At 38.9% G+C, this 25,417-nt stretch overlaps 2 protein-coding genes across 4 annotated transcripts in view; one reads left to right on the plus strand and one right to left on the minus strand.

The window, feature by feature from the left end:
* Positions 1-7,921: 7,921 nt before the first annotated feature.
* On the plus strand, positions 7,922-11,656 carry serp2 (stress-associated endoplasmic reticulum protein family member 2; the record flags this gene model as incomplete). Its single annotated transcript, XM_079820994.1, has 3 exons — positions 7,922-8,005; positions 11,451-11,523; positions 11,616-11,656. The coding sequence occupies 3 exons, from the start codon at positions 7,922-7,924 to the stop codon at positions 11,654-11,656; spliced, it is 198 nt and encodes a 65-aa protein (XP_079677120.1).
* A 1,328-nt stretch (positions 11,657-12,984) lies between these two features.
* Positions 12,985-25,417, minus strand: part of tsc22d1 (TSC22 domain family, member 1) — a 67,884-nt gene continuing 55,451 nt past the window's right edge. The window contains exons 1-3 of one of the 3 annotated variants that reach the window (XM_079820991.1): positions 15,531-15,861; positions 15,019-15,070; positions 12,985-14,362 (exon numbers count right to left, since the gene is read on the minus strand). In XM_079820991.1, the coding sequence (XP_079677117.1) occupies positions 14,102-14,362; positions 15,019-15,070; positions 15,531-15,652 (435 nt within the window). In that variant the 5' untranslated portion in view covers positions 15,653-15,861 and the 3' untranslated portion in view covers positions 12,985-14,101. Of the gene's footprint in view, positions 14,363-15,018; positions 15,071-15,530; positions 15,862-23,314; positions 23,878-25,417 lie in introns of those variants that run through there. The other 2 variants (XM_079820992.1, XM_079820990.1) reach the window with 2 other exon arrangements.

Below are 25,417 nucleotides of genomic sequence, written 5' to 3' on the forward strand. Positions count from 1 at the left end.
GGCCTCCCTTTTTCTGAGTTCATAACTTGGATTAGTAAATTGTGTCCAGCAAACGATTGTGGTAAGTGGTAAATTGGATTAATCAACAAACACGGTAAGTCATGTCTTCTCCTGTCATTATCACCTGCAGTGCATGCCACATGTTCAGTATAGGCTTCTCCGCTGGCGAAAAGGGCTTCACATGTGATAAATGTAAGGAGATAGTTAGGCTGACGGAGAAGATTTCAGAATTAGAAACACGCATCCATACTTTATCTGAGAGTAGTGAGGATGTAACAGCTTTAGACACTGATTTGGATGCGAATAGCTTAGTGAACTCTGTACATTCTTCGGTTCCGGCTGCAGGGCCCTCGCAGCAGGGAAACTGGGTAACAGTGAGGCAGCATAGTCGCAGACCAAAGAACCGCTTTTCCGTTCCGGTTAGAACATCAAACAGGTTCTCCCCTCTCAGTGAAGCACCCACTGAGTATCCTGTTGAAAGTGCCCTAGTCATTGGCGATTCTATTACACGGAACGTGAAGATAGAGACACCAGCTACCATAGTCACTTGTTTACCGGGAGCCAGAGCACCTGACATCAAAGCAAATTTAAAAGTGCTGGCTAAAGCTAATCGTAAATTCTCTAAGATTATTATTCACGTCGGCACTAATGATGTTCGACTTCGCCAGTCGGAGATCACCAAAATTAACATTAAAGAGGTGTGTGAACTCGCTAGTACGATGTCTGAGGCTGTTTTTTGTTCTGGACCGCTCCCGGTAAAAAGGAGTGATGAGATAGTTAGCAGACTATCATCACTCAATGGCTGGTTGTCTAAGTGGTGTCTGCAAAATAACATAGGGTTCATAGACAATTGGAAAAGTTTTTGGGGCAGACCTGACCTGTTGAAGAAGGATGGCATCCATCCCTCTTGGGGTGGTGCCGCTCTTCTCTCTAGTAATCTGGCACATAGTCTTAGAGCTAAACCTTGACTCACTAGGGCCCAGGTCAGGAAGCAGACAAACTGGCTAAACCGACCGTCTGCTAGCTGTCTCACGTTACCGGAGTCAGATAAATCCCAGCACATAGAGACTCTTTCACCTAGATATTATCATATAGAGACTGTGTCTGTTCCCCGAATTAGTAAATACAAAAAAACATCAAAACCATTCAACAGTAAAAATTTAATTGACGTCCAACAAATAAACAAAATATATAATACAGATGAACAATTGATAAAGCTTGGGTTGCTGAATATTAGATCCCTTTCCCCAAAAGCGCTTATTGTTAATGATATTATTACAGATAATAATCTAGATGTGCTCTGTTTGACAGAAACCTGGCTAAAACCTGACGACTACATTACCTTAAATGAGTCCACCCCCCAAGATTATTGTTATAAACATGAGCCGCGTCTGAAAGGTAAAGGGGGAGGGGTCGCTGTAATTTATAATAATATCTTCAGTATTACTCAGAAGTCTAGTTTCAAATATAATTCCTTCGAAGTTTTGGTGCTTTATGTAACGCTATGTAGTGTACATGATAAAACCCGTTCAACATTTGTGTTAGCTACTGTATACAGGCCACCTGGGCATAATACAGACTTTATCAAAGAATTTGCTGATTTTCTATCAGAGTTAGTACTGGCCGTAGATAAAGTACTAATTGTTGGTGATTTTAATATCCATGTTGACAACGGAAAAGACGTATTGGGATTAGCATTTAAAGACACACTAAACTCTATTGGAGTTAGGCAACACGTGTCAGGAGCCACTCATCGCCATAATCATACTTTAGACCTAATATTGTCACATGGAATAAATGTTGATACCGTTGAAATTCTGCAGCAGAGCGATGACATCTCAGATCATTACTTAGTATCATGTATACTTAATTTAGCTAAGGTTGCAAAGCCGCCCCCTCGCTTTAAAAATGGCAGGACAATCACTGCCGCTACTAAAGATTGCTTTTTAAATAATCTCCCTCATCAGTATCATCTGCTCAGCATCCCAGATAGTATAGAAGAACTCGATGTTGCAACAGAAACTATTGACTCTCTCTTTTGCAGTACTTTAGACACAGTTGCTCCTCTGCGCTTAAAGAAGATTAAAGAAAATAGTCCAACGCCGTGGTACAACGAGCACACCCGGGCCCTTAAAACAGCAGCCAGAAAAATGGAGCGCAGCTGGAAGAAAACAAAATTAGAGGTATTTCGTAATTCGTGGAAAGAGCACATGATCACATACAGAAAGGCTGTAAAAACTGCTAGATCTGCTTATTTCTCAACTCTCTTGGAAGAAAACAAACACAACCCAAGGTATTTATTCGATACAGTGGCTAAATTAACCAAAAATAAAGCTTCAACTTCTGATGATTGTAAACAGCACAGCAGTAATGACTTTATGAACTTCTTCACATGTAAGATTGATAATATTAGGAAAAAATTTTTAACCATGCAGCCGTCTAATACAGCATCACATCAGACAGAGCATTGTAGTGTCACTGAGGAAAAATTACACTCATTCACTGCTATAGGAGAAGAAGAATTGGCTAAACTCGTTAAATCATCAAAATCGACAACATGTATGCTCGACCCTATACCAACTAGGCTATTAAAAGAGATGCTACCAGAGGTCATAGATCCTCTTCTTAATATCATTAATTCATCTTTGTCATTAGGATATGTACCGAAAACTTTTAAGTTGGCAATTATTAAACCACTTATTAAAAAACCGCAACTTGATCCTACAGATTTAGTCAATTATAGACCAATCTCAAATCTACCCTTTCTGTCAAAAATACTTGAAAAGGCAGTGTCTTCACAATTATGTTCCTTTTTAGAAAGAAATGGTATCTGTGAGGATTTCCAGTCAGGATTTAGACCGTATCATAGCACTGAGACTGCTCTCGTCAGAGTTACAAATGATTTGCTCTTATCATCCGATCGTGGCTGTATCTCTCTATTAGTGTTACTCGATCTTAGCGCTGCATTTGATACTATCGACCACAACATTCTTTTGAATAGACTCGAAAATTATGTAGGTATTAGTGGAATTGCATTATCATGGTTTAAATCATACCTATGCGACCGTTATCAGTTTGTAGTAGTAAATGAAGATATGTCACACCGATCGCAAGTTCAGTATGGAGTACCGCAAGGCTCAGTGCTAGGACCGCTACTCTTCACCCTGTACATGCTACCACTGGGAGATATCATTAGGAAGCATGGCGTTAGTTTTCATTGTTATGCTGACGATACTCAGCTCTATATTTCTTCACGCCCTAAAGAAACTTACCAATCCACAAGATTAACGGAATGCATAGCTGATATAAAACATTGGATGACTGGTAATTTCCTGCAACTCAATTCAGAAAAAACTGAATTTTTAATTATTGGACAAAAAAGCTCCACAAGTAGTAACCTAGAATACTGTCTAACACTTGATGGCTGTTCTGTCAAGTCCTCGTCGTCAGTGAGGAACCTGGGTGTGCTCTTTGATACCAATCTTTCGTTTGAAAGCCACGTTTCTAGCATCTGTAAAACTGCTTTCTACCATCTTAAAAATATATCTAAATTACGGCACATGCTCTCAATGCAAAATGCTGAACAGTTAGTTCATGCGTTCATGACCTCAAGGTTAGATTATTGTAATGCTCTACTGGGTGGTTGCCCTGCTCGCTTAATAAATAAACTCCAGCTGGTCCAAAACGCAGCAGCTCGAGTTCTTACTAGAACCAGGAAGTATGACCATATTAGCCCAGTTCTGTCAACACTGCACTGGCTGCCTATTAAACATCGCATAAATTTTAAAATCGTACTTATTACTTACAAAGCACTAAATGGTTTAGCTCCCCAATACTTGAGCGAGCTCTTAACATATTATACTCCATCACGTCTACTGCGGTCTCAAAATTCTGGCCAGTTGATCATACCGAGAATATCCAAATCAACTGCAGGCGGTCGATCGTTTTCCTATTTAGCACCTAAACTCTGGAACAGTCTTCCTAACATTGTTCGGGAAGCAGACACACTCTGTCAGTTTAAATCTAGACTAAAAACACATCTCTTTACTGTGGCATACACATAAAACACTTTTTCAATGAAATGATTGTTAGGCTGCATTAACTAGGTCAGCCGGAACCGGGAACACTTCCCATAACACCTGATGTACTCGTTACATCATCAGAAGAATGGCATCTACGCTAATGTTAGTCTCTCTGTTTTATCCCGAGGTTTACTGCAGTCAGCTGGATCCGGGCCGTATCCAGATCAGATGGTGGACCTGCGCCCAGAGAAGACCAACACAGGACCCCGAAGTGTCTGGGAGACCGTGATTAGACTCCCCCTGAAACTGCCTCATCGACACGGCATCTCAATAAACCCGTCTCCTGCGTGTTGCCTCCGATCATTCGAATATTGCACTTTAATAATTATTTAATCAACATCATCCTCAATAAACCCGTCTCCAGCATGTTGCCCCCGGTCCCTCGAATATTCTGATCTATTATGACCTCCGAGCTGTAAAACTGCCAGAATAATAATAATAATACGCTGTTTGTTAATTGGCCAGAGGAGAACTGGCACCCCGACTGAGCCTGGTTTCTCCCAAGGTTTATTTTTCTCCATTAGGTCACCTAATGGGGTTTTGGTTTCCTTGCCACTGTTGCCTCTGGCTTGGCGTGCTCAGTTGGGGACACTAAATTTTTCAACTAAACATCAAAATACATCTAAATAATAAACTAAATTAACCATTTAAACTAAATTACTGATCAAATTATTAATCTAAAGCCCACACTGTCACTGTATGATACTTGAAATTTTTCCAGAATGGCTATACAGCTGAATAAAATTATGCTGCATTATTTTCCTGTTTAACACTGTAAAGCTGCTTTGAAACAATCTACATTGTTAAAAGCGCTATATAAATAAAGTTGACTTGACTTGACTTGACATGGTAAAACATGGTACTCGCGGTAACTCAAGAAAACAAGATTCAAACAATAAGACTAACTGTGTTGAGCTATATAACAATGATTCATTTTCTGTTGATGAATGCATCCAAACAATTGCTCACCTGTCTAATAAAACACACAATATATTAAAACGTCTTTGATGTTTCCATGGTTGCTACAAAATAAAAGTATGATGCCAATGATAGGCGACGCACGGCTTATTTCTCTGGATTCAAACATTCTTGGAAACATTTGGGATAATGTAATACAAGTCAACAAAATACATAACATTGTTCTAGTGGTTTTTGGATATTTTAATCCAAAAATCTTACATACTGTGCCTTTAATAATAATACCAACTGACAGGGCTCCCTGTATGTTTACAGCATTAGTTGAGAGTTTTTTTTTCCTTGAGAAAAATGTACATGTAGCTACTGTATATTTATCTAAATTATAAAAACAATATCGCAAGCTTATGAATTGAAATCGTGAAATTTGTGTCAGACAAGCACTAATAAAAACAGTATCGCTACCAGTTATTGTACCATTGAAACATGTTGTCATCATTAAACTTAATGAAATCAGGTTTCACGCATAGTGTATAACCTATTAGGTTATATAGGTTATAGTGTCTAACCTAGTCACTATAACCTTATAGTGGTTATACTATATTAGATTATATACAACCCAAATCAGAAAAAGTTGGGACAGAATGGAAAACAGAAAAAAAAAAAAAAAAGGGATTTCTAAATTTACTTTGACTTGTATTTCATGGCAGACAATATGAACACAAAATATTTCATGTTTTGTCTGGTCAACTTCATGTCATTTGTAAATATGCATCCTTTCCTGTCATTCAGACCTGCAACACATTTCAAAAAAAGTTGGGACAGTAAAGCATTTACCACTTTGTAATGTTGCCATTCCTTTTCATAACGCTTAAAAGATGTTTAGGGACTGAAGACACAAAGTGATGAAGTGTTTCAGGTGTAATTTTGTCCCATTCTTCCTGCAAACAAGTCTTAAGGTGGGCAACAGTACGGGGTCTTTGTTGTCGCATTTTGCGCTTCAAAATGCGCCACACATTCTCTATTGGAGACAGGTCGGGACTGCAGGCAGGCCAGTCAAGTACCCGTACCTTCTTCCTCCGCAGCCAGGACTTTGTAATGTGTGCAGAATGTGGTTTTGCATTGTCTTGTTGAAATATGCATGGACGTCCCTGGAAAAGATGTCTTCTTGAAGGCAGCATATTATGCTCCAAAATCTCTATGTACTTTTCAGCATTAATTGTGCCTTCACAGAAGTGCAAGTTACCTTTGCCAAGGGCACTGACACAACCCCATACCATGACAGACCCAGGCTTTTGGACTTGTTGCTGGTAACAGTCTGGATGATCCTTTTCTTCTTTGGTCCGGAGCACACGGCGTCCATTCCTCCCAAAAAATACCTGAAATACTGATTCATCTGACCACAGTACACGTTTCCACTGTGTGATGGTCCATCCCAGATGCCTCCGAGCCCAGAGAAGTCGACGGCGCTTCTGGACACTGTTAACATAGGGCTTCCTTTTGGCACAGTACAGTTTTAACTGGCATTTGTGGATGTAACTACGTATTGTGGTACTTGACAAAGGTTTGCCAAAGTAGTCCTGAGCCCATGTGGTGATATCGCTTATAGATGAATGACGATTCTTGATGCAGTGCCGCCTGAGGGATCGGAGATCACGGTTGCTCAGCTTAGGCTTGCGCCCTTGTCCTTTACGCACTGAAATTCCTCCAGATTCCTTGAATCTTTTAATTATGTTATGCACTACTGAATGTGAAATATCCAAATCTCTTCCTATCTTTCTTTGAGGAACATTGTTTTTAAACATTTCAATAATTTTCTCACGTATTTGTTGGCAAACTGGCGATCCTCGGCCCATCTTTGCTCCTAAAGGATTAGACCTTTCTTGGATGCTGCTTTTGTACCAAATCATAATTACAATCACCTGTTGACATCACCTGTTTCAAATCACATCATTATTTAACCATTTTACCTCATTACTACCCCTAAATTGCTCCTGTCCCAACTTTTTTTGAAATGTGTTGCAGGTCTGAATGACAGGAAAGGATGCATATTTACAAATGACATGAAGTTGACCAGACAAAACATGAAATATTTTGTGTTCATATTGTCTGCAATGAAATACAAGTCAAAGTAAATTTAGAAATCACTTCTTTTTTTTTGCATTTTCCATACTGTCCCAACTTTTTCTGATTTGGGGTTGTAGGTTATAGTGACCCTCTTGGACCAGCTATCCTAAAAACACCTATAACCATTTTGGACCCACTAGTGACCATCCTAGATAAGCATTGACCAGCTTGGTCCAGCAAATGACCACCTTGGACCTGCTAATTACCAGCTTGGTTCAGCGAGCGATCATCTTGGACCGGGTGATAACCATTTTGGAACAGCTATAACCAGCGTGGTCCATTGTGACCATCTTGGACCTGCCAATAACTAGCTTGGACCAGCCAGTGAGCAACTTGGACCAGCTACTATCCTGCACGCTATGACCAGTTTGGATCAGCTAATAAACAGCTAGATGTTCCAAAACAAATACCAGTTTCAACTGGATTTCCCAATAGGGAATAACATGTTTATTTAGTTTCCATATTAGCCTATTATTATTATAATTATTAATTATTTGTATTGTCATATTAACCCTTTAGGGTGTGATAAATCAAGGTTTTAAATTCACATGCGATTAAAAAATATCAACGAAAAAATAGAAATATGTGCAGTTTAATGGAGCTGGGAGATGGAGCTGAGCTAAAGAGCGAGCGCGTCCCTCTAGACGTTATTAGGCTGCATGGAGGCGCACTTCCGTCCCGCATAAATCGGTTTAGGGGAGCAGGTGCAGGGAAGGGGACTGAAGCATCACCCTAGATAAAGCAATATATTTGATTTACTGTAGCGTTTAATTCATACATATACGCTGGCTCGGAAGATGGTAGCAAAACAAAGGATCCGTATGGCAAACGAGAAGCACAGTAAAAACATCACTCAGAGGGGGAACGTGGCGAAGACCCTGGTAAGACTGGCATTGTCGCCTGTATAAACGCAAAAGAATGACGCTCGTGTCACTTATGTATGGATGTCGTTTTTATGTGCATGATTTGGGGTTATCGTGACTGATTTCGAGGCCATCATCAGTTTTATCGACGGTGTTTTATTCACACATCATATGAGGCGAGTGCAAGTCTAATTCTTCACCTAATTCTTTGCAGTATCGGGGATCATCTTAAATTAGCCTTAATTCGCATGCAACGTAAACGTGCTATTGTTTTACATAATCACAATCTGCCCAATAAGCTTTATTGAGTCAATGAGCATGATGCACACCAGATCTAGTTAACCTTGACGCCTGTGCTGTTGCCATGGCCACAGTTGTACAAACTGATGACAGATGCACATAACTAATCTGACCATTGGTGACCCTCCCTCGTAAAGGTGCAGTTTAACTGGGTCACAACATCTGTCATAGGCATCAATGAAATCATTTTGCCCTGTATGGCAAGCTGCCGTTGTGTTTACTGGGAGAATGTGGCAAGGGTTAATGCATGATGAAGATCCATATGAAGTACGTTAAAGGATTAGTTCACTTTTAAATAAACTTTTGCTGATAATTTACTCACCCCCATGTCATCCAAGATGTCCATGTCTTTCTTTCTCAAGGTTTTGGATGAAAACAGTCCAGGGGTTTCCTCCATATAATGGACTTGAATGGGCTACAAACGGTTCAAGGTCCAAATGACAGTTTCAGCGCAGCTTCAAAGGGCTTTAAACGATACCAGTATTTATGCTATTATTTTACCTCTTAACAGGAGAAACGCGATTGTCTCTGAGCTCCGCCATTACTTCCGGCAAGTAAGGTCAAATTTGATCGTGGTCATAGATATATCGATAGTAGATGGCTCATTCTACTGATCCGTGCAGTCGCTAATGAGGCATCTACGTATACATCTATGACCACAATCAAATTTGACCTTACTTGCCGGAAGTAATTTGGACCATGATCCGTTTGGAACCCACTGAAGTCCATTATATGGAGGAAACCCCTGGACTGTTTTCATCCAAAACCTTAATTTCTTTTCGACTGCAGAAAGAAAGACATGGACATCTTGGATGACATGGGGGTGAGTAAATTATCAGCAAAAGTTTATTTAAAAGTGAACTAATCCTTGAATGAGTATTTCGGTCATTATGACAGGAATATACCCGATAGTGATTAGCAACATACAACATGTCCTATGTGGATCCGTTCTGATTTTGCAGAATTTGGAATTTTTATATTTTTGCGTGTATGTATCCGTTTAAGCACAAAATAACTGAATTCTGTGTTCCTATATATACACACACACACACACACACAAGGGTTGGACAATGAAACTGAAACACTGGCCAAAATAGTGTTGGAGGTTTCACGCCTATATACGGTCTTCACTGATTTTTACATTCCATTAGTAAGAGCCGAGTGTGAAGGATGAGTTAGCAGAGCAATAGCACAGCTGTACATAAAATATTGCAATCCGCACAACATAATGCGAGACATATCAGAGTTCAAAAGAGGACAAATTGAGGAAGTCTTTGTGGTGTATCGAGGGTAATGTCAGCAATACCTCCACGAAGGACGAACCACATCCAACAGGAGTAACTGTCGACGCAAGAGGAAGCTCTCTGAAAGAGAAGTCCAGATACTAACCCGAATTGTATCCCTTCCCAAAAAATAAAAAATAAAACCACAGCTGCCCAACTCACTGCAGAATTAAATGCGCACCTCGACTCTCCTGTTTCCACCAAAATTGTTTGTCGGGAGCTCCACAGGGTCAGTATTCATGGTCAGGCTGCTATAGACAAACCTTTGGTCACTCGTGCCGATGCCAAATGTCGATTTCATTGGTGCCAACAGTGCAAATCTTGGGCTGTAGACAATGTGAAAATGTGACAAATGTATTGATCTCTGACGAGTCCACCTTCAGTTTTTCCCACATCCCTGGGAATTAAGGTGTGGAGAAGCCCCAAAGAGGCTTAACACCTGGGGCCAGTTGTTCAAAAGTAATCTGAGCGGATTGGATTAAATCTTGAAAATGGATTATTCAAAAGAAAAAGAAAAAATGATTCTGAAATCAGATTAGATCACAAAATCCAATCTTGGTTTTGATCTGGATCAAATCATCAGTTTGTGTTGTTCAAAACTTTTTAGTAAAATTGGGATACATAAAAAAAAAAAAAAAAAAACATTATACTGGATTATACTGATCCAAGCAGAAGGGTGGATTTCAGGAATAAAACCTTAAAATTGGTCAAAAAATACAACATTTGCGTCATGTTATTAGTCAAGTAATTTGTGTCAAAAAAATAGAAGTAGACATTAAGGCTTTTGGTAGCCAACAGAAAAGTAAAAAAGAGATTTTGGCACCATAAATAATCCCCAAACAGCTGTAAATATCAAACCAAAAATATATATATTTCATTTAAGGTGTTTTTTATCACTGTTTGTAAACTGTATACTCATAAGAGATGACCCAGTCGAAAGTTCTTCACGAGCGAACAGTTTCGCAAAAGCATTACATTTTTCCCCCCATGCATCTCATATTTTTTCCATTACCATTTCCCTATAGGGGCTCCGTAGAGCACTAGCAATCAAGATTTGGTTATCTGAAAAAGTGTGTATCTGTATATGGGTGATCCAAATCCAATTTTGCTTTGAAAAACCGGCACAAAAGTAAGATCCTGGAAAGCAAAACATGGGATTTCCAAATCCAGATTAAACGTTTTGAACAACTGGCCCTGGGACTGTTTCTGCTCAGAATGAAGCATGTTGGTGGATCAGTCATGGTTTGGGCTGCAATATCAAGGCATTCCCTATACTGTGCTTGACCATGGTTCAAAGATTGTACCCTGAAGGGGTCGAGGTGTATTACACAGCAAGACTTGTGACAGAATGCTTTGATGAACATGAAAGTGAAGTTGAACTTCTCCCATGGCCTGCACAGTCACCAGATCGAAATATTTGTGAGCCACTTTAGGGTATTTTGGAGGAGTGAGCCAGGAAATGTTTTGCTCCACTAGCGTCACAGTGACCTGCCAGTGTTCTGCCAGGAAAAAATCCCTCTGGTCACTGTGAAGGACTTGTATTTCCCAAGTGGAGGCCCTACCCCATACTAATAAACCAGGTGTTTCGGTTTCATTGTCCAATCCCTTTATATAAAGATAAATGACTAAAATGGCTATAGCAGATCTTGACGCACAAAAATAATTGTATGGACAAACGCAACCTAGGAAAAAGTCTTCAGGTGTTTGTTTTCTTTTCGTTACTGTGACATTATGTAGACATTTGTGTCATGTGTAAACAGATGCATCTGCCGAAATTCCAGACCATATTGAGCTTTGTTTATGAAATATACATTTTTTTTGTTTATGAAACACTTGACTTTCACTGGTCCAAAACTCTTGAATCTTGAATCTTGTTTCAGCGACCGCAGGAGGAGAAATATCCGGTGGGGCCATGGCTTTTGGCACTCTTTGTATTTGTTGTTTGTGGATCAGGTAATATCAAAGTTTGCATTTTTGTAGTTTAAATGTGCTGAGTCCTGCTTGTTTAATAAACTGATTCTGTCATTTTTCTTTCCCGTTTTCAGCCATTTTTCAGATTATTCAAAGTATCCGAATGGGAATGTGAGTCCCGGCGTTCTTCACATACCCTGCCCCATATCTGAATGAGATTTTGTGGGTGATTGGATACGATCTGAAGGAAGACTGGAAGGTCGGAATCCGGCTCTTTGTGGGTCAGAGGGTTGTATGCTTGAGCTGGATCTAGTGTACAATACTACATGACATTGTCACACATGTTTACAGTGTCCCTGGAGGAAGGGAACACATGCTTTTCTACAGAACCATCGTTGTTGTTGACGCATCTTATCATGTTTGTCATATTTATTTGTGATTGATGATTTCCATGATCTATTTCTCTATTTAACCGTGTTTGCGTGAGCCTTTTTCAAATAAACGTCAAACACATTTGGATAATGCCTCATATACGGTTTGCTGATTCAAAAGCAGTTCATTTTCAAATGTAAACATTCGTGAATGTTACAGTTGATTATGTAAAAAAATTACATTTGTCATGTAAAATTAGCACCCAGCACATTACTGTACAGACTACAGACAACCCCACTGGATCAGGGATGTTTGTGAAAGGGATAGTTCATCCAAAAATGTCTACTTTTTCACTCTCAAGTTGTTCCAAACCGGAGTTTCTTTCTTCTGTTGAACACAAAATATGTTTTAAAGATTGTTGGGAACCAGAAAGTAGATGGCACCCCAAAAAAATGCTACGGAAGTCAATGGGTGCCGTCAACTTTCTGGTTACCGACATTTTTCTAAATATCTTCTTTTGTGTTCAACAGAAACTCATACAGGTTTGGAACAACATGAGGGTGAGTAAATGACAATTTTCATTTTTGGGTGAACCATCCCTTGAATGGGACCTGGATTTCAAAACGTGTAACTTGAGAGATTTACTATCTAGCTTTGAAGTCCTTAAGAAAACATGGATAAACGAAAGAGGAATTATTTTAAATTCAATTGTTTTGATTTTTCACGCGTCATAAAGAGGGACTTGTTTAGATGCTTGTGCCATGATGTTACAGTTTAAGATTACATTATGCACCGTACTATGAAGGCCAACAAAATAATGCAATTTTATATTTACTATGAAATCGGCATTTTCTAAACACGTTTTAGTCATACACGATTAATCTATGCATGTTTTGTTATTACCTTTTTTTTGTCATCTCAACTTTTAACCAAAATATAACGCGATCTTCCAGTGAAAATGACATTAGATTTACGACTTGACTACAGCTGTTTGGCCAACTAACATCTGAACTGAGAAAAAAAGCAGCGAATATAAATATGTAGTATATAAAATCATGTCCCTGTACTATGATAAACCCTAGCATTTTTAGTCTGGCACGTCACATAAGCTAAAGCATCTCAAGGATTTTTCTCAACGGCGTTCACAAACATGACTTTATTGAGAGTTGTGATGTGCAACTGGCAAGTGCAATTACAGTATTTTTTTTACAACTTATCTCCTGGTTTGAGAACATGCACAGAACATAAGCATACAAGTTGTACACAATGCAAACCCATGTCAGCTATATGATAGTCAAGAGTAACTGTAAGTTAAAAGATTGATCCAGAATACTTCACTGTCCAAACTGAAAACAGAAATCACATGGTTGTAATACTTCAAAATCATCTCAAGTGAACAAAGTAGTGTACAGCAGGTGTTAGATGAGTAGTTTCTTCCATTTTATCAGATAAATATCGTAAGACTGATCCTGCTTTAAAGCATAAAAAAAAAAAGCAAAAAAAAAAAAGGATGTCATCTCCTGGGTGAGCCAACTACCTCGCTACCCTTTAAATATGTACAACCTATATAGTGTCTCTTTAACCGCTTCACATACCATCGCTATTTTACAAAATACTTACACTAATCATACAATAATATACAGCCTGTCCACCTCGAAATTCAGCTTGCGTCTCATCCGTCATTCTCACTGCGCAGAGAGCGAATGCAGATTTTAAGCATCATGCCTCCTGGTTTTCTTCATTCAAAAGAGTATCATGATTACGCCAACGCAATTGGAAGTCATCGATGCGTCCACCTTCCCCATGCCAGCTGGGGCACAGATTGGCAGACCTTCAAAGTTTCGTCACATTCGTCACCATAAAAGTGCTTGCTTTATTAGAAGCTCGCAGTCTAAAAAGACCGCCGTCAGCATTTACACTACAAAGGTAAGGGAGACATGGAAAACAGCCTTGACTGAAAACCAACTTTAGACACAGGCACATTGATTCTTTATATCATGTCCTCTCCGATTGTTTTCTTCCACCTGACAAATCACATTCTGTGGATTTTGGCAACGTCCCAACCTCAGCCAACTGGATTGTCACGGGTGTATAAATCACCTCAGTACGACATTTGTCAAGTTTTGAAAGGTGTGCAAATTTCATCAGTCTAACATGTGAGCGAGGCATGTTTGTTCATAAGCTTCAGTCCGTTTCCTTTGTGGTTTCGATCCGATCCGTCGTCCTCAACAGGAACTTTCATTCTGTGCTACGCCGAAGGTCCAGAGTTTTGTGCTGCCAGTTGGGCCGGCGGGGCGGGCGGCTGCGCTCCCTGCGTGGACGACGCCGGTGGCGAGCCGGTCTGAACTTGCGCCTGGAACTGTGCAAGCTGCTCCGGACTGGCCAGGTTCTTCAGCAGGTTGTTTTCTTGCTCCAGTTGAGAATTTCTCTCAATCAGTTCTTTAATCTGTTCTTTCAACACCTCCACCTCCTCACGAACAGCATACATCAAGTGACTCTTCACAAGATCCTGAAAGTGGACAACAAAGAGTTATTCTCAAATCGTATTTATTCAAACAAAAACACCTGTGTTCATTCACACCTTCATTTTATTACATGTATCATATTGTTGTGTGGAAACACAACTGTCCTCTGAGGTGCTGCGTTCACAGTCAGGAGGGTTTGGAATAAAAGCCTTGAAAAGCTGCATCCTACTCGCTACCCACCTCCCTCCCTTTATGCCGCTGCTTGGCGTCACCAAACCAACAAAATGGCCGTCCCACACCGCGTCAGACCAATCAGAGGCCGAGATATTTTTAACTAGGTGTAAAAGCTTTGGGGTTTGCCTAGCAACAGTAACAAGGCGCACAGATCGCGTGAGCACGCAGGCAAAGCCCCAGGCAAGTCAGCAAACAAACACCGAACACTTCACTCGTTTTCTTTCCTTTTTTTTAAGTTCAAACTTACCCTGGACTTGAGCGAAAAAGCTTAACGTTACCATGTTCAAAACAATGAAATGATTTACACTGAAACGACGCTGTCAAAATGACAGAGCAACAATCATTTGATAAGGATTACATAATTCATTCCACTGAAGCAACTCGACACACTGATTACAGCATCTAAACACAATATCTATTTAAATATGCAATATTAATGATGAGAAAAGTGATGAAAATGACTTACCATCGCTTGTTCAATTTTGTTGTCTATGGCCACAACACTGGCACCCGAAGAGCTGTGGGAAGAAAGAGAGAGAATCGTTACTTCACGGCTTAAATACACCACCAACACACGAGAAACTATGGCAACAGCAAAACAACATCACCCTAAACACATAACATTTCGAAAATCGTCGTTTTCAAGGTAATGTCATATTACACATACTAATGTTTTCTGTTTTACAGCGCTGCTGTATTCAGTGTATTTGTTCAGAAAGACATATATTTAATGCTGCCTTCAGCACCATCTTTCAGACCGTGAGTGAACTGAAACAGCAGGCAAGCCGCTTACAGCTTAGGGTTTTCACCCGACCCAAGCAAAAAAACAGCAATAAAAACGCTCAGCTGTGATACCAATGAGCCGAATACCACACAACAGCACCGCGTATATTTTCATTTTCACCGCTCTATTTTTGCACAATACACATTGCACGAGCTTTAGCCTTTATTACGAGCATAACAAGTCTGACATTTTACCTATTGTCGAGCTTGACGGACGAAGTCTCGGTCCCCAACAACGACGAGAGAAAAGATATTGAGAAATTTCTAAGCTGACAAACACCAAGATCCATCGCCACGGAATAGCATGGAGAATTCATGCTATTGCGTCCATATGAAATCGGGCAGGGAAGCGAGCGCGTGTCCTTCCTACAGCGTTTTGAGCATTACATCCTTTGTGTACGTTTGCAGGAATATTGTGCCGTGACTCCCCAGCAGAAAAGCTCGCTTTATCAAGAGACCGTACATCCAGTGCCGCAGCACAAAGAAACTCCAAGGTCAGCTCATCTCTGCGCTGGTGAATATCTGCAGCCTGGGCTATTTGCATAATTTATTTTACACCAGCGCTGCTCAGCACGCCATTGGCGAAGAGCAAGAGCATTTAAATAATCTATGCAGCGACGCCCCTTTTGAAGCTCTTCCGACTCGCTCTGGATAATTTATTCAAACGCGACTTGCCTTATTAGACAATCCGGTTGGAGCGAGTTGATGTTATTTCCATCAAAATTCTCAAGGCACCAACAGCTCTTAACAGCCCATTTATATTACTCAGCATCTATTACCGCAGAAAGCAGGCAGAAATAATCAGTTCTTCTCCATTTTATGTCATTTGCATGGTCCTTGTAGGGAAAAGTATTTTTTTCAAATACTGATTTTTACAAAATGTTTCCCAGTTTGTTTAGTTTTATTGAATGCACGGGCAAAACAATATTTGAAGGGCAATGCCTATGCTTTGAGCACATGTCGCCACTTATCGGCAACCAGCGGAACTGCAGTTAAGTGAATCCCTAAAACAGGGGGTTTCCACCTTTACAAAGGCAACTGGAGCCCCATCAGGACCTTGGACCATCACAGGGACTCCCAAATAAAAAAGCAAAACATTTTATCGATAAAACGCCATATCCTCCTGAGAACTAATATAATATAATTAATATAATATAATATAATTAATATAATATATAATATATATATATATATATATATATATATATATATATATATATATATATATATATATATATATAATTTATTATTATTATTTTTTAATTTTGTAGTTTGTTTCTTATGCTCTAAACAATGTAGACATGGAAAAAAATTGAAAAAATTAAAAATATATTTTATTCATAATATGTTATGCTATGTCCTCTGTAGTGGACACCTGGGGCCTCATTTATAAACGTTGCGTACGCACAAAAGAAGGCGTACGCCACTCTATACGCAATAATTGGTATTTATAAAAAGCAAACTTGACGGGAAAATGTGCGGTCCTTCACGCAAGCTCTGACCCAGGCGTACGCACAAAAACGGGTGAAATGAGAAATGGCGACACCGTCGGCAGATGGAAGAAACACGTGAAAGTGTGTGAAACTGCAGACCGTTGTGTAAAAGAAATGGCAATACTGCCTCTCATAAATAACTTGAAGACTTCACAAAGCAAGAATTACAATTAACAGCCTACACAAACACCCGTTTGATCGATCTGCAGTGTAAAACAAACAAAATCAAACGAAAATCACAACAGAAATGCAAAAAAAAAAAAAAAACGTGAAATATGTTCTGCAACAATATTGGCATGTTATGCAATTCATCCTCATAAATAATATGGTAAACAGAACGAAATAATGTACAAAACTGATATTCTCGTCAATGTGTCCGTCTGGCGGAGCAGATATAGATGCAATTAGATAGACAGATAGATAGATAATTAGGGAGATATATAGATAAATAGATAGATAGATGTATTAATTGTCCACTGGGGAAAGTTGTTTTCATAGTAAAAATTTCTTCATCAGCTCCGGAATCATGGTATTCATGCAAATGCCTTTAGTTTGTTTTATTTTCGATAAAAATAACATATGACGTATGTCTCAACCATTCAGAAAGCTGCAAGAAATTACATTTGCACTGAACTATATCCCATTTCCACGTAGATAATAGGGATAGGGATTAATAGGGATTCCCCAATAATTGCCGCCAGTCTCTCATCAAGAGGGGTCAGCTCCGGTGTCCCGGTTCCCCCACCCGTGGCAGACACACTCTGGCGATGGAGCGCTAGACGCTTTTTTGCCTCGACTTTGATGTCCGATCATTTCTTTTTTTTTTTCGGCCACGGTCCGAGGTTGTGATGCTACAGCATTTACGGCGTCTGCAACCTTTTGCCACTCAAGTGCCTTTTTGGCATTAGTAATGCCCACACTGTGCCCTCCAAAAAATATTTTTCTCCTCTTTTCCACCACGCCAACGATAATTTCTACTTCACATTGAGTGAAGTTACGTTTTTTTGATTTCCTCTCTGTATTTGCCATGATTTCGCAATCGATAAATATTAACTTGTGGGCGTTTCACAGACTATTTATGGGCAACTATGGGCGTGACATGAAGCCGCAAAAGCTGCGCTACATTTAGAATTGATTGTGATTTATTAAGGGAAAACTGCGTAGGATGTGCGTGCGCACTGTTTTATAAATCCGAATATTTCCACTTCGGACGCAAATCCTACGCAAAGTTTTATAAATGAGGCCCCAGGACTCAGTTGTTTAAAAAATAAAAAAGACATGAAATTACATGTATAGGCAAAAACAATGGGATTTTTTTTTTAGGTTTTATGATGTGATATAAAGATGATTCTCAACTATGTTATGAAAGATATAACAAAATGAATTGATATACCATTTTACTTTATGCATTATGTGGATAAAATGGCCATAAATGGAAGTCCCATTCAATGCAATGCATCTATACACTGCATATATTTGTGTTCTTGGGGCAACTTGTAATGTAAAAAAAAGAAGTGTAATAATTGGCAACATTTTCATAATAATATCTCTTGATGTGTAATTTCTTTCCCTATTCACTTGTGTCTCCCAAAATGCCTGATGAACATGCTTTAAGTCCTGGTGTCCTCTACAGTGGACATGTAAGAAATCAATGCCCTGTATCATAACAGAAAGTCAAACATTTTCTTGAGAAGTTGATTTATGACAAACCTCTTAAAATGAGATTTAAATGATAATTACAAAATATATTTACAAAGGAGATTTGAGTGAGATAGATTTGATCACTAAATGAATGGCTGCGTTCACACTTGGCATTAACATGCGATCACCGTGATCTGATCAAGCTGATCGTATCAGTCAATCAGGACATGGCACGTTTACACTTGTCAACAAAGCAAGTGGCTTCTGTAGATCTGGATAACTGATAGGATCTCTCTTTGGTCTGCAGAGGATGGCCACGGTGCAAAGTCGATTTGAAGTGGTGGGTTTTCTTTTAAAAGCATTTTCACTCACGGGAGATTTTACAAATCTCGCAAAATGAGGATGAGGATGAGGTTGCAAAGATGCCACAATGGAAACGCTACAAAGAAATATATGGATTCGAGATCGTAGCCAGCGGTGGTGGAAAAATGCACGTTCTTTACAGAGAATGAATGGTTCTGCAACTTTCAGGAAGGGAAATAATGACAGTGGGTGGGGTTTCGTGTGACGTCAACCTGTAAATGCAGACGCGGTGCTGGATTGGGTTTTTACATTATACTAAGATACGATCACAATGCCTCATCGACTACCACCGAACCAGGACATGTTCATCGGATAACATGCGCGTTTACACTCGTCTTTCCAATGCGTATGTGGACAACATCCAGATACAGGTCGCATGTTAATGCCGAGTTGAAAAGCAGCCAATTTCAGTCGTTCTTGGCATCTCTGAAAAGCCCTGAATGTGCTCTTTACAGGACACCTAGACTTAAAACTGACATGCATGTTGTCAGAGAAATTCACTAAAATATACTAAAAGTCTATTCCTGGGTCCCAGGACGATATAAAAAAGTAAAAAGGACAGTTCAGCCAAAAATGAAAATGATCATCTATTGGTGTTCATTTTTATGTGAACTATCAATTCAACAGATTATTAACGTACCACATTTTGCAATACATTTTTAAATATACAAACTATTTGTACATATTTGTTTGCACATGGACCTGTAGCTGAAAGCTGAGGTCCTAATTTAGAAAGCATCTACAGCATGTTTAGATAAAACTCAGTCCCCTACGATTTAGGCGCAGCTAACTAATCTCATGTGAGCTTTAATTAACGTGTTTAACTACACATCAGCGTGCTTCATATTATCTGCGTGTGCACATGTGTTTGGTTTGCAAGGTTCAGTGTGATGCGAATTCAGTTGCAGAAGAGACAGAAGACTAAACTCAAGCACACCAATTCAGGAGGACAGTTTAATATTTTTAAATGCTAACATGTTCCAAGTGTGCACCACATAGCTACATGTACAGCTTTCAAAGCATGCATTTCTAAATGCACATTATTGAGCTTATTGTGAACAATTCATTCATGCATTTTTATTATTTAAATTTCTTTTTGACCTGTAATACTTAAATCAAAATGTCATTAGTCAATCTTTCAGTGAAATGGTAGACTTCTCTCCAGTGACGTATGCTGGACTTCTCCAATCATTTAGTGTGTTTAAACCGCCTCACTTATAATCGACTTCAAGTTCATTGATGGACAGAACCACAGAACCACTTGCGTTATAGCGACTTTAAGTTGTATTTACAACCATAATAGAGTAGACTAGGTGGAAAAGTTACACAATCTTCAATCTTGTGAGATAAGGATATAAATAGATATTGGGACAGTAAAAGGTAAACAAAAAATGTACTGTTGATTAAAATGCTGACTTTGGTATTACATTGGGGTGGAAATGAATAGGCTTGGACTGTTGCTGGTAACCCAATGCACAGGACAATGGCGACACCAGAAAAATATTGTGACGTTTTTGATAACGCGATCAAATATAGCAACCAGGACGTGTGTGAGAGAGGCGGGCACGCTTCTAAATGCAGCACATGTCAGAAGTGTGAACGCATTAAAAAGTGTCTGAGATAGACTGTCTGCAAATGGCCATTTTTGCATCCAAACACCCTCAAATGCAAGCAAGAGCACCCTCAGTTGATACTATAATAATATATTGGCAAATGTAGTAATATAGAACGTCAAATGTATCCATTTACAATGCGTTTCTGCAGCGGTGACAGGCTCGTAAAAACCTCTCATGAACAAACAAACAAAGTGTAGATGACGCAGGTAAGATATTTATTGTGCATTGTTAGCAGCTTCATTGAACTTTGTACTTTGTGAGACCGCGATGAACTGACATAGTGACAGCGTTTAGTGATCGTAAATGGAGCGTTCTTGGCTCGCTTTTGAGTCTACAGTCTATATAATACATCCATTGAATAAAACTAGTGTTTTTCCTGTTGCAAAAAGGATTAATGGCCAATTGCACGCTGCAAAGTTTCGGAAGTGACAGTGAAATGGTAACGCATTAAAGCAATGTAAAGGCAGACTAATAGATTAATAGAAAAATATTTGTTGCAAAATATTTTTGAAATTCTAAATAATCTTAAATGTCTCACTGTACACTCACTGCTGTGGTGGAGCCGTTGCTTAGCCTAGATCTGCACTTTAAAAGAGCACCCTCAGTGATTTCAGAAGCACCCTCAGTGGTTTGATTATGATACCTGTAGGCATAATAGGCCAAAGATAGGAAGGCATAAGTTGGCCAAATAAAAATATATATATAATTTTTATTATTTATTTTATTACATTTTAAATTTAAATTTTATTATATATTTATTTTAAGTTATATTGTGCTTTGTTTGGAATGCTAAAAAAATGTTCAGTGTTAAATAAATAATTTCAAATTGTAGTTTTGTAATTTATATTTCTTTAAAAAAAAGCAAGACAAAATAGTAAAAAGCTAATATTTACTATTTAATTTATGCAATGGTGAATAAAAATAAATAAATAAAATAAATAAAATAATATATATATATATATATATATATACACAAAACCGCGTTCAGTATTCAGTATTCGGGTTCAGCCAAGAATTTTCCTTTCGGTGCATCCCTAGTCACTGACTAGATATATTTAAAATAATTCAGGCCAAACTGGTAACAAAAAGACATTTGGCATTATCAGGACCCACAAATATCCCCCCATTGCATTATTATACATTATATTCAACATTATATAGTAGTAGTTTAATATAGTAATGACACTAAAACTCTGTGAACTTGATTTTTTCATACACTATAATTTTATTTTGGGTGAGCTGTACACAATACACCATCCACGGTACATATTGTTGCATTTTTGTATTGCGATATATTTTGACCACCCCTAATATAGATGTTTTTAGTTTTTTTTTTAAAATCACCTGGTCATGATCACAAAATAAACTGAGACGGGGTGTTCAGAATAAACTAAACAAACAAAAATAAACTAATGGAAATGAAATGTTGAGTTGATATCAAAGAAATTAAACAAGACATTAAACTAGATATGTAGGAAATCGTTAGGGACAACAGTAAATTATATATAGTTAAATCATGATACAAAAATATCTGATAAAATGCTTTAATGTCCACATAAGATGTGGATATTTCACCATCCAGCTACATCAGCTTCGCAGTTTCAACACACTGTCATTATGATTGTGGTTAGCTATAAAGGCGTGTACAATCCACATAGATGGTAAACTATAATAAAGGTGGCGTAACACCCAACCTTAAGCACAGAGGAATGCTTCATTACACTCACTGGATCATTTCCCGCCAAATGACAACCGATATCCGCAGTTCCTCAGAAGCATTGCATAAGACCTGCCCATTAATGACAATCCTTTGAAAACATTAGAAGGCTTTAGTAATGATGAAATGTTTAAACCAAGTGTATGCTTGCATCCAGTAAAAATAGATCACTTATCCTAATTAAATGCACACCAAATGAAGCCCCAAACTAAGCAGCTCAGGACGCTGTTAGCTGTTCCAGGCTCTTTGACTGGAAGTGGATTTAAGCAATTATGGAGTCCAAATATACCTCTGCTGTTAATGACCTGACCTCATACTACCACCATTCAGAGCGTCATCTAAACGCAACCCACTTATTCATTGACATCTTTGTGTGCCTATCGCAGTTCGCCATCTCACTATTGAAACGGTCTCAATTAAAAAACAGGCCAACTCCAGCTACGTACCTGAAGCCATGACAATTGATATGAACACCTGATTGGGCCAGTAGAAGGTTCTCTGGACAGTGTGTACTCACATAATGAACATGAAGAACATGTTGTCTTTGATAAAGAAGCTTCAGCCCAGACACTTGGACAGAACAACTCATCCATCTACCATTGCCACTTAAAAGTTCCATTGAAGCTCGAACAGAAGATCATTGAACTAGAAATGCCAAAGTCATGCGTTCAATACCCAGGGAATGGATGAACTGAAAACAAATGTTGAATGCAACGCAAGTTACTTTGGATAAAAGCATCTGTGTAAACGTAAATGGCTTTCAACAGAGATCAAATGACACCTGCCAAAATATGCAAAATATTAGAAGTGTTTGACATGCATTGCTATCTAAAAACATGTCAATGGACCAAATATTATTTTGAAGTAAAACTTTCCTTCTGTAACTCAAAATATACTTTGATTCGGTTGACAGACTGAACATGATTTCCTCATTAAAATGAGCAGATTAATCTGACACGCATATGATGCTCAGAGGAACAAAGACCACCTGAGACTATCCAACAAATAGAGGCCATACTTTTCATTCATACGGTCAAATGCATTAGCATCTTTCCGTTTAAAGTATCTTCCAAGGAACAATCTGAATAGAAAATGCTGTGTAAACTATTACATTAGATGTAAGACCAGGCAGTGTAAAACACACTTTACCTTTTCAAATGTTGCTCTAACTCCCAGAACAAAAGCTTCATGGCCAGTTCGTCTCGGCCGTGAACGCTGAGGACTTTTTCTCTCATTGATGTGTCAATCAGCGGGCCTCCAAAAACAGAACTTGCTCCTCTAATCCTCACACGACTCAAAAACACACACGTGCACATGCACAAAGAGGCATGGCCACTGTTTTGCTCCCTTTATCTTCTCCAGCAGTAGTAAAGGTTGAACCACCACCACAAGGCCTGGTTATAGCTCCGTGGTCCTGCCTCCGTTTGTCTTCACTACACTGCCTTTGTGCATCTTACAGGGAGATTCGTGAACAAGAGTGAAAACAAGAGTAGGGCAAGCTGTGATGTCACGTCACTCACAGGGTCACGTGACTGTTACATAAACCAGCAACAGAGATTAAAATATTCCCAATGATCGTTTCTCGCACGCACCCGTGCGCTCGGGGAGGCTGCTTTCCTCACAACCCTCAACGGCTATCCAAACCTATCCCAATGTTTTTTCCCCTCTCTTTATTTTCCCGGCACAGAAGCGTGCATTTCTCCCCTGTGGAGAGAAGAGACGGGCCCCTGCACTTGAGCCGGGACTTATCTTGTCACTTCTCATCAGTCTCGTAGCCCGATGCAGGCTTACAGCGTGTGCGGCTGGTGAAACACGCACACACGACTCTCTAGCTTAGGCTGCTTGCAGCAAAAACAACAACATGGATCCCAACATTGGGAGGGATTTTACCTGTTCAGATAACACTCAGTGACAGCTTTGAATGGCATTGTGAAGCTCCTGTACTTGCGCTACAGACAGCTGATCAGAATGAACACAGCCGCATGACTTCAACTTGACTGAAGCTCAGGAGGCGTACACTCGTCAAGCCTTCATAATACTTCAGAATCTGAACTCAAAAGGAAGTGAACTTCTGTCCAGTATGATAGTTTTAAATCACTGCATTGCACTGTGAATAAAATAAAATAACTAAATAGGCCTGTGGCTATCAGGACATATTACTAGGAGTGGAACAATATATCGGGTCACAATATATCGCACTTAAAAATGCAACAATATGTATCTTGGATATTGACAATGTATCTTGTGTATAGTTCCCCTAAAATGAAAATTACTGTGAGAAAACAAATTCAAGTTTACTGAGTTTTAGTGTCAATACTACATAACTACTATATATAAATTAGAGCTGCAACTAACGATAATTTTTTCTGTCGACTAATCTAACGATTATTTTTTCGATTAGTTGACTAATCTAACGATTGTTTTTCGATTAGTTGACTAATCTAACGATTGTTTTTTCCGGATTAATCTGATGATTCTTTTTTACTGATTATTGTACTTCAAAGAGGGTAGTGCATTTGTATATTATTTTAACATGAAATCGATGAATGATGACAATATTAATTGTATTTCAGGAAGGGTAGTGTACTTAAGCCATTTTAGAATGAAATATATGAACATAAGAGGCATTTTAAACATTATGTAAAACTAATGATACTATTCATCAAAAAATGTATACAGAATAGGCCTAATTAGGAAATGTTGTTTACTATAATAGTGGAGTATGATTTACTTATTGATTTGTGTCAATAGAAAACGAAAATGCACTTGTATTTATCTGAAAAAGGTTCACATACAGGAGCTTTCAGTATAGTGTTAATGTATAACTAGTCGTCTATTTTGAAGATATACATGTGCATAAACAACGACTAAAGCTGCCAGAAGTTTTTGCCCAAACTTCAAAGACACATTTAAATGATTAAAGCTAGAGGCATATCTTAATTTTAATGTTACTTTAATCATGTAAACTACCTATATACAGCATGTTATATATGCATATGTGTTTGGGACAGAGGGGAACCCGGTCGCATTTGCAGCAGATATATGCTGGCCATCATAAATCAAAGCATTAGACGTACTCGGGTCTGAGAAGAACACCGGAAAAGGTGACCAAATAGACAATATTCGTCTGTATTTGCAATACACACGCCACGGTTCAGCTACGCGAGATGAACACTGGCAGTGTGAAAGCTCCCGCTCTCCACGCGCACGGCTTTTAACCGGCGTTACAGAGCCAACCAAGCACAGTTTTAT

This window comes from Gobio gobio (genome assembly GCF_949357685.1).
Source record: "Gobio gobio genome assembly, chromosome: 7".
NCBI classification, from domain to species: domain Eukaryota; kingdom Metazoa; phylum Chordata; class Actinopteri; order Cypriniformes; family Gobionidae; genus Gobio; species Gobio gobio.